Source organism: Oxyura jamaicensis, chromosome 5 (genome assembly GCF_011077185.1).
Source record: "Oxyura jamaicensis isolate SHBP4307 breed ruddy duck chromosome 5, BPBGC_Ojam_1.0, whole genome shotgun sequence".
NCBI lineage: Eukaryota > Metazoa > Chordata > Aves > Anseriformes > Anatidae > Oxyura > Oxyura jamaicensis.
In genome coordinates, this window is record NC_048897.1 from 12,063,485 (window position 1) to 12,080,095 (window position 16,611).

The following is a 16,611-nucleotide window of genomic DNA, read 5'->3' on the forward strand; positions in this document are numbered from 1 at the left end:
TGGTTTTGTTCTTCCTGTTGTCATATTATCATATTGTTACTTTGGCTGCCCATAATACTGGTTTAAATTTAGATACACAATTGAGTAGCAAGCCACTGCAGAGTTATAGCAGAAGCCTGTTTTTTGTGTTAAAGCAAGAAAAAGAAAGGAGCAGAAACTCCAGTGTTACAGTGGAAGTTTATTATTAGAATCGGAACATAGTAGGTTCTCTAACTTTCAAGCTTTCATGGGCAAAACTGCCATCAGCTTTAGAATTTGGTTGCTTACCTTACATTTAGCCTCTAGCCATTGCCTGCTCTAATACAGTAGGAAAGTCAGTATCAGTCCCTGACCAGACACAAAGAATGAGTTAGAGCCACAGGGACAGGATGGATATCTGTTACACTATCTTTGCATGTTCTTATGTGTGTAACGGCATAAAAATACATGCAAGGCTCTTTATGCTTTATCACCTCAAGGATATGCTTAAATTGGATCACAGAACATTTCTGTGAAAATTTTTGAGTGAATAATTTAGATCTGGAAGCTCACTTTGGAAATGTTTCTGCGTTAAAGATCTCACAAAAACTTAAGTACTTAGAATGCATTTTCTAAAAAAAGTTTAGAATATGAGGTCCTTGGAGAAGAAACAATTGTATTCTGTACAGTGAAACATTAAGAAAACTTGAGGCACAACAAATAATAGCTGACATTTTTGCTTTTTGCTTACATTGTGGACATTGTTTTAAAAGGTACAGTCTTGTTGGATTGTATCCTTCTGCACCATTCCTCAATTCTCTGGTCACTGTTACTGTCAGAACAATATAAAGCCAAATAAATATACAACATTTAAAACTGAAATTATTTCTGATTTTTTTTCTTGACAGATCCTTGTTGCTTTAAGACATCTCCATTTCAAAAATATAGTTCATTGTGACCTCAAACCAGAAAACGTATTATTGGCGTCAGCTGATCCTTTTCCACAGGCAAGTAGGAAATGCCCTTTGTTAAGATAAATTGTTCAAATTAATAAGTGCTAGCAATGATTATTTTATGAACAAACAAGTGGTTAGTGACCAGCCTGTATCAATTCCAGGAACTACATAAAGTTGTAGATATGAGTATCCAAAAAAGGATATTTTTTAAAATCCTTGTTTTTTTTGTCATTTACCTAAAATATTCAACTAGATTTTGAAGTATGATATAGCAGTTGTGCAGTTGTTTATAATGTGCTCACCATTACAGCACAAATTACTTAATTGGTTAATTTGGTCCAGATAAATGACAATTTGAAAGCAGAAACAGAAAAGACTTTTTTTTTTTTTTTTTTAAGTTAAGGAATGGTTTGTGAAGAACAGCGTCTTCTTTAATGTTATGAATTTAAATGCCACGTACCTTGCAGATGGTGTAAACATAGTTTCTTACTCTTTGTACTTCTCATTAAGAGGTATCTATATCAGTCAGTTCTCTTTGATTTGCAGAATTTATGTGTAAGCTCTTCCAACTGCTTACATTCAAAAGAACATTGTTGCTAATTTCCCCGTAATTTTGTAAATAATAATAATTTGAAAGAAAGGGATGATATTGAGACTCTAAGCAACAATTTTAAACCAGTGAAATCTGACCTGCTGAAGAAATCCAACAAGGAAATTTACTGAGAGGTATAACTAAGTCCCCAACAAATTGAAAGTGGTAGTTCAAGAACTAACTTTTGACAACTTGATTGATTCAGGAAAAAGTCATAGGTAAAACCATTTTTCTTCTTGCTGTGTTTTTATGCTTTGAATGAATAAATATTATTTAGTATTATTACTTTCTTTCACAAGAAACCTAAGCTGTTATGCCCTTCAAAAATATAATTTCTTTCATTCAAAGCAGTTCTGTGTTATTACTTTCACTACAGTTTATTTACAGCATGAAGGAATGCAATGGATTGGTAATCTAGTGGTGGAATAAGGGGATTCCTCTCAAAGAGAAGGTTAAAAAAAAAGTATCCTTGAGGGAACAACAGAGATGTATTTTACAACTAAACCATGATAAAAGTACATCAACTGTGTATTTGATAATAAAAACAAATCCATATTTACTCTAGCAATTTTCTTTAAACAGGTAAAACTTTGTGATTTTGGCTTTGCTCGAATCATTGGGGAGAAATCCTTTAGGCGTTCAGTTGTAGGAACACCAGCCTACCTTGCTCCAGAAGTGCTGAGGAACAAAGGCTATAACAGATCTCTGGATATGTGGTCTGTGGGTGTTATCATTTACGTAAGCCTTAGTGGTACCTTCCCATTCAATGAAGATGAGGACATACATGACCAAATACAGAATGCTGCTTTCATGTATCCACCTAATCCATGGAAAGAAATTTCTCATGAAGGTAATACCTGTCTGTGGATGTTTTATATAAATGCTAAAAAAGTGTAGTTGTATTTTGCTTATATATTTTGTTTTTCTCTCTACATACCAGGGTTAAATTTATTTTTTTGAAATTTCAATAATGTACCATAATGTAATGTCTCTGTTTTGTAGTATTAACTGCTGTAGACACTTCCTGCAGAGCCTGTATAGACTGCATATGGCATAATCCTCTAGTGTAAGATCTCACCAGGTGTTGAAGGATACATATAGCCACTTACAGATTTGATTGCTACAGAATCTTGTGGGGGACCTCAGCTGTTAAAATTCATGTTACATCTATTTACTTCTGTACTTATTCTTTCAGCCCTAGCACTTCTTCAGTCCTTTTCATATTCTACTTTTGCCAGTAATTTGGTTTTCATTCAGTTGGATACTGTAACCTGAGAGTCTTTCTGTGGAAAGATGAAGAAGATACTGAGCAATTCCAAACAGATGAGATTTCAAAAACATTGTGAGAAATGGTCAGAAGACACTTTCTGCAAGAGTGGGGGGCAAAAAAGCTGGGAGATCTCTGAAACATTTTTAATAGTAAATTATTAGCGCTTTTTTTTTTTTTTTTTTTTTTTTTACTATGAGCATCTTTAAAGAAGGTAAATGAGGTCTATTAAATATGGCTCTAGAAACAAGTATGGGAATCTAGTTCTCTATCTAAAGTATTACAAGTGACTTTTAGAGCTAAAAGTTGAGCTCAAACATTATCTCCAATCTAATTACCATAAACAAACATTGATGAACCTATTTCTTTCAATCTATTTTTTTTTTTGTCTTGAAGGATCTACACAGATGTTTTCTTTCAAGATGCGTTATATTATTATTTTAAAATTCAAAGAAATTTTTTTAAGCTACTCCTACATGTAAGAATTAAAACCATTGAAGACTCAGCAGTTAGTCCAATTTATTTATTTATTGACATGTGCAAATATTTAGGAGAAATTTAACACATAATGAACAAGCACATCCCTCACAGAAGCCTTCAACCCAAATTTTGCTTCACTGTTATTCATTAAAAAAATGAAACTGCATTTGATTAGATGAGTGTCCTTGTCACAGATAAAGGAAATACAAAATTAACACTATCTTTAATGCATGTGAGAAAGATCTTTTTAAAAACATTATGCTGTCAGAATTTGAAAAACTAGGAGCCATTTAGCAAGTGATTACCATAAGTAAAACATAAGTAAGTATTCTTCTCTGTTACTTGGTGCTTTATTCTCATACATCCAAAAGGCATTGCTGGATCCAAGCACTCTTTAACAATGGACTCTATAAACTGTATATTACAGCTAGATTTTAAAAGTTGTAACTTATTCCACAGACTAGATTACATTTCTCAGTAATGACAGGCATAAACTGAGAATTCAGTGAACTTAAAAAGAGTAAGGCTACCATAGAATCATAATTTGGGTTGGAGGGAGGACCCGTAAGGATCATCTAGTTCCAACCCCAATGCCGCGGGGGCCTTCCACTAGACCAGGCTGCTCAAAGCCACATCCAACCATCTAAGAGAATTAATACTGACTCCAATTTGTGCCTGCCAATCCACTTAAGAAGTGTAACAGGCAGTGATCGTGGATGAACAGGCTATATCTGTCCTTTTCTGCCATTAAAATTAGCCTGTAGAAGTTAAGGCTTTTCAACTTTTATACCTCTGACAAACGTATTTTTTTCCCATTTATCCATTCAGAACTCTTGTGAGCATCATTTCCCAAGCTCATCCATGAAATCCCTTCTCTAACTTCACCAAACCCAATTGCTTTTCTTCTTTTTTTTTTTTTTTTTTCAGAGAATGTCTGTCTACCTATCCGTCTACCTTTGTATCTATCTGTCAATCACAGAATCCTCCTTAGAGAATTCTGATTTCCATCTGTACCAAGCAGCTGCATTTTCCCCACCTTTTTCTCTCCTTTGAAAGAATACTCCCTGAAAACTCAGTATGTATTTGTATGTCAAAATAGAATTGGAAGACATTACTGTAGAGGCAATTTCTGTGGTAATCTCTGTATTAAAACAGGTTTTGTCACAGCCATTCAGCATTCCATTGTCCAATCTGCTATTTCTGTTCTCTTTGGCTTCAATTATTGTCAAGCAAGTTTATATTTCTGAATTCACTGAACTGCTCTGTTAGAATTTTAGCTTCAGTCAGCCTTCTCCGTGGAATTTTGCTAGATATTAATACAGAAGAATCTTCTTGCAGCTTTCTTAATTACAGATGTAAATTTCATATCTGTCCAACATGGAGCCTGTTTTCAACAGTGTTACTGCTTGTTTCCAACTATGAACTTTCTGTCCACCAAATTTGCATTATTTCAAAAAGATTATTTTGACTTAGCTGCAGGTTACAAAAAATAAATGCTGTTGAATTTAATGACAAAATTCCCTGAAAAATGCTGTACCTCTGCTTGTTATATATATTTTACCTAATGTATTTTTAATGTGGTGGCTGTTCTTTTGAACTGAATGGGCCTAAAATGTGCTATGTCAAATTTTAGATTGTTCATGGCATGTTTCATTCTGCTGTGGATTTTTTTTTGTAAATCATTGTATTCATAATTATTTTTGTTTGTTTTTACCAGCTACCAACACAACTATTACTGCTACTCTGATAAGCTATGTGAGGTACATACTGCTGATTAGGTGCTTCATATTACTTTATATTATTAAATAATTTGGGAAGAAACAATGTAATTTCTTTCATGTATTAAATCTGATCATGGTGTGCCTTTTACATTTTTTTTTTGAGTCACAAATAAATACTGCAGCTGTCTTTGTGTCAACATAGACTTGTTTCAGCATATGTGAATAGAAACTGTTCCATGCATTAATGAGAAAGTCACATGAATAAGCATTAAGTACAAGGAGGTCACATACATATTACAGCTCAAAGATGTCTGTACCTCAGTAAATGTTTAACTAGCTGTTTAAACTAAGGTCTTGGCCATGCTTACATGTGTTTGCCAGAATAGAATGGTATTTTAACCTCTGTTGCGGAGGTGCAGCTTATAATTGCCAAGGATTTCTTTTGATAGTACAGCTGAATCCATTTCACAGAAAATAATAAGCTTTGCCAGCTGAAGATTATTTTTTGCCAAAATAACTGCATGTGCGCATTGTCAACAAAGCTGTATTGAGGAGCAATAGGGAAGTAGTGGGTGGGTGTGTGAAAAAGTTGTATCACTGATAACAGAGCTATACTCAGAAGAATACAGGGTCTGGGAACTCCTAAATATTATATTAATGTCTACAGCTTAAATTTTCACAAGTGATGGCTGCTAGAGTAGTTGATATTATGTGTGTACTTTAAAAAATCTGGATCAAGTATAAATTTATTTTTAATTTAGCACTGCTTTTCTTGATACTCTTAAGGTGATATGTTTCTTATAAATTAAATGAAAAGCAAAAGTTTGTGTTGTAGGACTAAATGGATAGTAGGTTCCAGTAAGACAGGGATTTCACGTATTTTGCTAACTTTTGTGTTAATCTATGTGTTACATCCTAATTGAGTTGAAACAGTCATTCCTGTGAAAACGGTAATTTGTTAACTTAATACTTTGTGTGAAAATTGTTACTGTGTCTTTACTACAACGAATTATTTGCTATACTAACAAACTTCTGTAAGTAGTTTAGACACATGTAATTCCTGACTCAGTAAGTTCTTCCAGTAAAATGCAACCGAAAAACAATTACAGTTTTTTAAAGCTGTGTTTGAATGTTTTCATTTGGGATTCTGATGAATGTTCAGCTATCTAAATGACGAGTAGTCATGTTGTTTGGAAGCTAGGAGGAACAGCTGGCTGGTTTATCCTGTTCAGCAAAGTCTGCAGCTCCTGAAACTTGATAAGCCCTCAGGTGGCCCTACCTTAATCAGGGGAAATAAACAGGAGCCCATAAAGGTGTTTGGAAAAGCTGTACCATAATCCTCTTAGAACTTTCATACTAGTTACTTCCTTGACAATACCTGCTGGATTCCATAAAAGATGTTCAGACCACAGGTGGTCTTTCTGAACCTTCTACATTTATTAATAACTGTGTATAAAGTTGTACAATGTTTTTGCAGAGAAATATTGTCAAACTATAAAATTCTAAAAATGTGTGACAAGGATTATTTTAAAACCATTTTAAAAAAAATTAGTCTTTAGTTCATAAAATGTACTTAAAAATAGAGTGTAGTTTCCCCACTTTCTTCAAAACTGCTTTTTCTTTCTAGACAGAAAATTTTGTTTCCTAAGTTATGGTAGCCCAGTTTGGTCCCGAGTGACTCATACGAATCACATTTGAGTTGTATGTCTAAAGTAATTGTTAATAGCTTATACATTTTTATATCCAGTGTTTTTAAGCAGTACAATTTGTAAAGTAAACATAATATTATTATTTATATGCTCTTTTTTTCAAATTCTGATATTGAGTCAACATGTGTCTTACTGTTGGCACATTTTATGTGATGTAGCCAGATCAGCTTATTTTAGGTGATGGCTATCAGGACAGCTTATGATTTTTTGTAAGCTGAAAGAGAGAGAGTAAGCAGGATCTTTCCTCATTTCCTATAAATAGTGACACATATCAGTGTCTGAACCTCTCTAATTTATCTAACACCAGTTAAAGTCAGAATTCTCTCAGTAACAGACTATTCCAGATCCCTAAGAAAATCATTTAATCCTTCAGTTTCAGCACTCTGGCTGTCTGTATTGCTTCTGCTTTCCTTTACACAGCACTGTCCTTTTGCTGCCAGTATGTGGCAGCTGCATCTTGACTTCTAACTGATACTTAGCACTCTTATGCTTGAGAAGAGGCTTTGCTTGGATTGCATGATTTTCTGGTAAAAACAGCAAATGCTTTTTGCTGTTGAAGCTCATGTTTGATCTCATTCTTCACTTACATTTGAAAACTTAAGAGTATTAAATAGATGGAATTATATACGATAGTTTGGAAGATAAATTCTCATAATACTTACATTTGCATTTGTGCTTATTTATATTGCTAACTAAGGGACAAGCAATAATTCAAAACTTTCCTGGAGAAAACAACCTTAGGTAAAGAATCAGAAACACGCAATCAGAAACTTTTTACAGAGAGCAATATTCCAGTGGTGAAACAAGCAGATCATCTGTGTAAACTGCGTTAACTTTAAGGCTGGAGCTCAAGTTAACCTGAGTCTCACTGTTTGGGGAAAGAGAGAAAACAAGAAATCTGAAGCTCTGCATTCAGTAAAACTAGATCATTATGACAAGCTGATGGTTCCAGTCCCTAAAAGCAGTAGAAGCTTGCATCAAGTCTAAGCTGGTCCTCTATTTCAAGTGCTACTGATGTCCTCTACAGAGAAGTGTCTGTTGCTTTCCTGTCCAGAGTTATGAACAGAGACATCTACCCTATAATCCATGAGAGTGCTAGACAGAGAGCTGATATAAGCTACTCAAACCTGTAAGAGCATCATAAACTAGTTATCCCCTTCTCTAAGGAAACCCTACCTCTTCTTGCGATGTTAATAACTTATTCTTTGGTGTGTTTGATTGCATTCTATCCAAAAGGAAAAGCAGGCAGCTCTCCAGGCTGTCACTGTCATGCAAATCCCAGGAATATCCTGAAGCATAGTTATATGCCTCTTAAAGTTCTCTTATTTTTGAGGCTTAGCAGTTATCTTGGCATTCATTCTGATGGCAAATGATTTTCAAAACATTTTAAGGGCTGTTTTCTCTAAGGACAATAAAAATATGACCTAAAGCATTCAGTCAGGGAGATCCACATGACATCTTTTATGAAGTACAGGCCATAGGTGCCTGTCTTTCAAAATAGGTGAAATCTTTGAGAAGGAAATAAACAAAATAACCTACACTCATACTTTAGTTATAATCCAGTTGCCCATCTAAACTTGAATGCAAGACAAGATAGAAATCCCTCCCTGTTCCCTGTACCCCTTTTGGACTGTAATATTGACTAACTTTTCTGTCTCTTCCTCATAGCCTGGAACTTGAGAACTTCTTATCAATAAAGAGGAAAAAGATTAACCCTGTTGTTTTGGAAAACAAGTTTTCAGAGTGCTGCCGTCTATCAGTAGTGGTCCTGTTGGCTTTCTGATCCCACAGCTGCTTCTCAGACTTTTTGAGAGGGAACAAAATAAACATAAATTAGAGAATGTAGCATGAATTGTACACTAAACGAGATGATAGCTAAAAATCTGTTTGTCCACAACAGAGAAAACAAAATTAAGACCATGTGCTCCAAGAGGAGTATGGCTCAGAATCTCTGGCAGTGCCTTCTTTGCCAGAATTCCTGAAATTTGTTTCATCTTACTCCCACAATTGCTTTGATTTCCAAGATAATATTCAGCACCAGGAACCCAGGGCTGTTTTAATGGCAGTCAGTTATTGCTAAGAATAGCTTTGTCTGTCAGACTTACTGCACATGTCCAACAGACTGTTGTGCAAATTTTCCAGGATATAGTACTGAGACCCATAGTCAGGGCCACAGAGTGGTTGCTTCCATACTGGCTGTATGAAAAGCATGGCAAGTCAGGTACTCAGGAGTTGCAAACAGTTCACACCATCCTCTTGGGGCAGAAACACACAGAAAAGTCTATCTGGCAAAGGTACCCCTCTACCTGTTTACTGTAAACTGCTGTAGAACCTGAAGTATACGGTAGCCCTCACTTACATGAGTTTGTGTTTTTTTTTTCATTTGAGCAGAAGCTGAGTGAGAATTTTCTTCAGTCTTTGCTACATGCCTGCAAATGAACACAAAGAGGTAGACAATACACTAGCTAGCAGGCAACTATTTAGTAAAACAGCTGTAATCCCATTAGGAAGGGTTGCATGGCTACTTTCAGGGGTATCAACACTGAATATAGGTTGAAAAAGCTGGAGCATGGAGGAAAAATTGCCCTTTTTACTTCTATCATGCCTGTCTGTCTCTGTTTATATATACAAATATATTTCAACTGATTTGTTCTAATATTATTCCTTTTCAGCTATCGATCTCATAAATAATTTGTTGCAAGTGAAAATGAGAAAGCGCTACAGTGTGGACAAAACATTAAGCCATCCATGGTTACAGGTATTGCTGCAAACTCCATGTTTGTTTGTTTGTTTGTTTGTTTGTTTTCCTGAGTATTTAGTCTCTACGTATATAAAAATTTTCATCTTTAAGTACAATAGAATTTAGGCAAATCTACAAACACAAAGTTGTTTTCTGATCCTGAGAACCTCATATTCCTTCACCAATTTGTGTATATATTCTAATTAATTTTTGAAGTATGAGATTCCAATACTAAACTCTCTCATGTTTTCAAAGTACACTAAAGAAATATATTTAGTTTGTCTGCTAAGAACATATATAGATAGATAGTCTATAATTCAACTTGCATTATCAAATTGCCTGGGGTCTGCCCCAACATATCATAGAATCATATCATAGAATGGCTTGGGTTGGAAGGAACCTTAAAGATCATCTAGTTCCAACCCCCCTGCCATAAGCAGAGATGCCACCCACTAGATGAGGTTGCTCAGGGCCTCATCTAACCTGGTCTCAAACACTTCCAGGGTTGGGGCATCCACAACCTCTTTGGGCAACCTGTTTTAGTGCCTCACAACCCTCTGAGCGAAGAATTTCCTCCTAATTTCTAATGTAAATCTCCCCTCTTTTAGTTTAAAACTATTCCCCTGTCATTACCTGATTGAGCAATGATTTGCTCTCCATCATTTTTATAAATCACTTTTAAGTACTGAGCCAGAGCCTTCTCTTCTGTAGGCTGAACAGCCCCAACTCTCTCAGCCTATCTTCGTAGGAGAGGTGCTCCAGCCCCTTGATCATCTTTGTGGCCCTTCTCTGGACCCATTCTAACAGATCAACATCCTTCTTGTGCCGAGGGCTTGAGACCTGGATGCAGGACTCCAGGTGGGGCTTCACAAGGGCAGAGTAGAGGGGAACAATACCCTCCCTTTGGATGGCTTCCCTTCCTTCTGTTGTATCAACCGCATCACTCAGCTTGGTGTCATCAATTCACACATGGTGCCCTGATTCACTTTTATTAAAACTAATGAATAGGCTGCCACTTCAGTTATTAGAAGAGCTAGTGAAGCTATATTCTTTCAGGGAAATGCATTAGCCACTTTTGGTTGAAGTCTTCAACTGGAAACTGAAATGTTATGAATTTCTGACATGCTATCATCCGTTGCACTGTCTTCTGTTCCTTTATGTTAAGTTGTTATCCTGGCAACAACAAAGTCACTGCAAGTTAAAACATGTAAAACAGAATCAATGCAGTGAGCAGCCAGGAAACAGGACAGGCCAGAGCAGCCCCAGGCATTGGGCACCTCCCTGACAATAGGGAAAGGCCAAGGCCAGGCTGGGACATCAGCCCACAGGATCCCCCAAGGGATGCATATATGTACATAGGAAACTAATCATCCACAGGCATGGTGCAGATCAGATGCGTAGTCTACAGTCCCAAAGGAATCTTTATCTGAACTAAGACCTGGGTCATATTCCAGTACCTTTCATTTGAATAATGTTTCTCAAAGTGGAGGGTGACCTGCTGGAACAGGAGGAAAAGGGCTGCAACCTCCCACCACACCCCCTGTCTTCCCCAGGGGCATATCTCCTGGGCTTGCTTTCACCCTATATTTTTTTCCTCCAAGACTGCATTCTTCCTGGCAACCATTACAGAATGCATTTGTCTGGGCCTCCGGGGACCAGAGAGGTGATCTGAGCTAAGTCCTGCAGCAGGGCTGCTGGCTTTCTCATGTGATGGGACATCATCCTTCACGTCTTTATGTTCACTTCTGTCACTTGTGCAATAGTGAATGGAGGTGAACCAAGGCAAGGCAGTACAACAGCAGCTTTAGCACCATGGATGAGTCCTCCTTCCAGAAAAGCCCAAGCTCATGGGTGAAGGAAAGGGAGCAGGGGAGCGAGAGGTAGAGATTATTTCTGAGAGGAAGTCTGTGTAAGAAGTGGGCCTAAGGATGCAAGAAACAAATAGTGAAGTCTTCTGTGCATTTACAGCGTGTGGGCTTTCTGATGCTTTGGCTAGGTGACCAGGGTTGTCTCTTAAGTAATAACAAAGTGGATGAGAAAAAAATAAAACTGGGTACAGAGCTGTGAGCAGAGGTTAGGGTGGGTGGGACTAGGATTGGCTTTATTACTGCAGCTTCATGGATGCTTTGGGTGGGAATAAGAAAAGTAATTATTGAACTTGAGATATGCTTTGGGTAGATCAGAGGTTGCAGAGCATGTTAAAGAGAACCAAATGTGTTTGCAACCTTACTGTTGACTGTCAAAACAGAGTTCCAATGTAGCTTTGATATTTAGATGTATGCATTTATATGAGCACAGCACTACTTGCCTAAGTTTGGAAAACCAGATTTTTTTCTAGCTCAAGCTGAATTCATACCCTGCACTATTATAGTGAGACAAACTTTCTTGACTATCTTACACTGATCACGTGGGTGTAGAAGTCTGATTTAAAGATGTTTCTTCTTCCCCTTACATCTTATGACTAGTGCAAGGAATTGTTTACTACCCATGCCATATCACAGAAATCTGTATTCTGTTCATACATCCTGCAAAACAATCTGTAATATCTCCATACTATACTTACAACAGAGTTTAATAAAATTAATTTGACAGACAGTGCTCTGAATATGATACCTATTTCTGTAGGCAGATTTCATATTTATTGATTATATGGTTTTTCTGTTCTGGGGCAATAGGCATGCATGATACTCAAATTGCCGACTTAGTAGCACTTTGTATATTATTGGTAGTAGAAGAGAATGTCATTTATTTTAGAAATGTTAAAAACCAATGCTATTACTTTATTTCAGGACTATCAAACCTGGTTAGATTTAAGGGAACTTGAATGTAAAATGGAGGAACGTTACATTACCCATGAAAGTGATGACTCCCGATGGGAACAGTATTCAGGAGAACATGGATTGCAGTATCCAGCACACCTTATCAGTCCAAGTGCTAACCATAATGAAAACACCAAGCTAGAAGAAACGGAAATGAAAGCCCTCAGTGAGCGTGTCAGCATCCTTTAAGTTGCATCCCTTATAATCTGTCAAAACACTGTGGAATTAATAAATACATACGGTCAGGTTTAACGTTTGCCTTGCAGAACTGCCATTATTTTCTGTCAGATGGGAACAAAGCTGTTATGCTGTTACACTGTTGATACATCTGAGTTGCCAAGACAAATCAACAGAAACGTTTTTGTGTGACCAACTGTGTTGTATTTACAAAAGTTCCCAGAAACACTAAACTTGTTATTGTGAATGATTCATGTTGTATTTAATGTATTAAAACCTGTCTCCACGGTGCCTTTGCAAACTAGTGTTTTTCTTACTTGAGCCTCAATTTGGTAAGAGAGAACTTTCCCATGAATATTTTTTTTTTTTTGCATCTTTAGTATTGTAATTGTAAGCAAACTCTTGAAGAGTAGATTATTACTGCTGTTCTGTGAACAACTTCTACTATTTGGTAAAAAAATATTTAGTGTGATAAAAATTAAAAAAATAACAAATTGCATAGCACTGTACAGTTTAAAATCAGATAACTTGTGTGTGTTTGTGTGTTTGTGTATATAGATAGACACACACACATGGTACAACCTGCTTTTAAGCCTAAATGCCTTAGTAATGTAAACTGCAGTATATGCCAGTTGTATTTCCCTTTTTCTTAAAATTTTCAAATATTCTTCTTTAATATGAATATTCTCTAATATGTACATTCAGAAGCTAAGTAACATGTTGACTTTGTGTATGTTTTCAATAAAAGTCTTGTTAAAATGGGTTCATTGGAGTAATATTCCTGTTTAAAATATCCCTGGAATGGCATCAGAATTAGGTTGGCTAAGTTATATTCATAAAATCATAGAATGGTTTGGGTTGGAAGGGACCTCAAAGTTCATCTAACCCCTACCCCCTGCCATGAGCAGAAACACCTCCCACCAGACCAGGTTGCCCAAAGCCCCATCCAGCCTGGCCTTGAACACCTCCAGGGATGGGGCATCCACAGCTTCTCTGGGCAAGCTGCTCCAGTGCGTCACCACCCTCATAGTAAAGAATTTATTCCTTATATCTAATCTAAACCTACACTCTTCTAGTTTAAACCCACTACTCCTCCTAGCTTACACTCCCTGAAAAAGAGTCCCTCCCCAGCTTTCCTGTAGGCCTCCTTTAGGTACTGGAATGCTGCTGTAAGATCTCTCCAGTCTTCTTCTCTCTTAGCTGAACAGCCCCAACTCCCTCAGCCTGTCTTCATAGGAGATGTGCTTCAGTCCTCTAGGTCATCCTCATGGTCCTCCTCTGGACTCATTTTGGTCCTTCTTGTGCTGGGGGCCCCAGAGCTGAACACAGTACTCCAGGTGGGGTCTCACAGGAGCAGAGGGGGAGAATCACCTCCCTCGACCTGCTGGCCACGATTCTTTTGATGCAGCCCAGGATACAGTTGGCTTTCTGGGCTGCAAGCACACATTGCAGGCTCATGTTGAGCTTCTTGTCATCCAACACCTCCAGGTCCTTCTCGTCTGGGCTGCTTTCAATAAAGTCCATCATTAAGAAACCCATCTGGAGGTAGGTAAGAAAATACTGCCAGCTAACCTGTGTACCTGTAAAACACTTTCTAAAGAATCTGCTTGAAATGGTTTTATAACATGAATTCAGTCAGTTTTGAAACATACTTGGGTGGGGGTTGGGGAGGGAAGGGGGACAGTTGAGGACATTGATTTTGTATCAGTGAAATTTATGCAGATTTAGTTTTTAGAAGAATGTACTGCTTCTGCTTTTCCACTGGGTTCTGCTGAACTGAGAGTGTACTATGGATCCCTCCTGCCCTCCTTCCTCTGATAAGTGATTTCAATTTCTAACGTATAGTCTTCTAACTGTAACCCATCTAGTCTTAACTTTGAGAAGAGATTCAGGATGTACTTTTAAACATATGCCAGAGTAACAGCGATGAGCTGAAAATTACTCTGCTACTGGCTATCTCTGGGAAACAAACAAACAAACAAATATCACCATCACCAAAAAAAAAGCGGGGAAAAAAACAACCACTTAATATACAGGTATTGAAGAGAGAGGATAAAAACAGAAAGAAAATATGCATGGGATGTGAGGCAGAAGTGTACAAAGAGCTACCAACTACATCCCCTGAACCTCTACTAATCAAATCCTGGCTTTATATTACAGTTGTGAGCTTTTCATCAATGGATAAATCCATTCTTTCCTCCCAGAAAAGTTTTGTCCAGAAGTTTAGGCCAGATACATAACATGACTAAAGCCAGAAGATTTTTTCTTAAGTATTTTGGGCCTCAGCTGGACAGACAGTATGTACTAGAAGAAAGGAAGAAAAATCACCCTAACTCAAACCAGAAAAAAATATATTTAACAAATTGAAATTAATGTGAAAAATGGCTTATAAATCTCTTCTCCTGCTCCATTTTTTTCCCTGCTCCTGCTGCTAGAAAAGAAAGATAACAAATCAAGTTCATAAATCCTTGACCACTTCAATGGGACCCTCAAGGAAGCTCTCTGCTAACACTAGCCCCGTAATATTGTCTGAAACAATTCTGGTTGGGCAGAGCTCAAATGTGTTGAACTTTCTGCCATATTGCAATGTCTACATTTTCATTCACAATTTTCCTAAAAGGCTAAATTTTTAGTGTCCATAGCCAGTTTAATCACCCTTCTTCAGTTCCAGCATTTTCCTTTAAGATACTTTTAGTATCTTTTTCAGGATTTCCAATGTTATCCAGTTGGCACTATTGACCAGAAGTGTACTTAATAGTTTTGCAGGAGATTGTGAAAGTCCACCTTACTGTTTATGCCTTGGCCATGCAACTGGTAAGGGTTAGAGTCCTGGTTTTGTGTAAATGTTGTATTGCTGTCCGTACAAAGCTAGTGAGCACTCTGGAAAGTTCAAGTGGAGGGTCTGTTTTCTTCCGGGAACATCTAGACAAAGTGGCAGGAGACTGACAGAACTATATCCAGATGCAACTGTGCTTTTAGAATAGAAGTGTTTGTAAAAGCTCTTAATTATTATGGAGGGCACTCATCAGTCAGGCCAATTCCATTTCTGTACTTAACCATGCCATAAGACAAATATGATGATAAAGGACACCTAACGATTTATGAATGGGCATGTATTGGGTTCTATTTCAGTCAGTCCTCAGTGTAATTATGTGTACTGACTAAACATATGTAGCTGATTCACCTCAGTGCATGACAACAAATAAAAAAAAAAAAAAAAAAAAAAAAAAGTAATTATCCAGGAAATTATCATCAGTTTCCTAGTCAGAATCAGCATAACCTGTCTGAATTAAAACAATGTAAAGATCCTGATTTTGAAACACTGTGCACCACTGGCCACTGTGGGTTTTGTTTGTTTGTTTTCCATTCAGACTCAAGTCAACTGTAAAACAAACATAAAAATAGACTCAGGTTGATTGTCAGTTTTCTGTCGGTAAAAGACAGAATGTGTGTATATATTTGTGTGTGTATATTTAAAAGCAAGTCCACCTAGAGGTACAGTGGTGGATTCATGATTTTATAATAATTACATAATGACTACATACTCTTCCTTAATAATTCCAGGAGTCAAGCCATGTTAGCTAACTTTTCTAAAAGAAAATTGAGGAAAATTATCAGAATCTTACAGACTTTGTTCAGATGCTGATACCATGACAGTTCATAAGGAATTATCACAAAGTAATTTAATTTTGTCGTCTCATTCTTCTGTGTTAACCAGTAACAAAGATTTAGATTTCTGCTTTCACGTTGATCAATTCTTGTGAGTCAGGATTTCGTTAGTGGCTTATTTTCATTTATTGTTAGTGCACCAACCCTTGAGCAAACGTAATCTTGAACAACACAGTTAAATTTTCAAAAGTATCAAATAGCATACCAACACTCTTTTCTTGAGTATTGACACTAGTCAGGAGATTAAAACAGAAGGATTGCAATGGCATCTCTAAGAAGTTGGGTGACAAAAGTAGAAACAGTACCACTTCTCATGAAGAAAGCACATTGAGTACTTAAACTAAACCCCATCATCTGCTGACTTCTGCCATAAAAATGCCTAGCACGCACAAGAGTTTGCTAAGCACAAGCCTATGCTGATAAAAGTATACTTAATCTCACAGAGTATTTATGATAAACTGTTCACCGATAGAGCTGAGCAAGAGTACAAATAAATTACTACTCTAAGACACATTCTGGCTAA

The 16,611-nt window shown here is 37.0% G+C and overlaps 1 protein-coding gene across 2 annotated transcripts in view; it reads left to right on the forward strand.

Annotated features, from left to right (window-relative positions):
• Positions 1 to 13,184, forward strand: part of PRKD1 (protein kinase D1) — a 126,317-nt gene extending 113,133 nt beyond the window's left edge. The window contains exons 16-19 of one of the 2 annotated variants that reach the window (XM_035327728.1): positions 867 to 965; positions 2,089 to 2,356; positions 9,356 to 9,441; positions 12,213 to 13,184. In XM_035327728.1, coding sequence (XP_035183619.1) covers positions 867 to 965; positions 2,089 to 2,356; positions 9,356 to 9,441; positions 12,213 to 12,431 — 672 coding nt within the window. In that variant the 3' untranslated portion in view covers positions 12,432 to 13,184. The remainder of the gene's footprint in view (positions 1 to 866; positions 966 to 2,088; positions 2,357 to 9,355; positions 9,442 to 12,212) is intronic. The other variant, XM_035327729.1, reaches the window with a different exon arrangement.
• Positions 13,185 to 16,611: the final 3,427 nt, after the last annotated feature.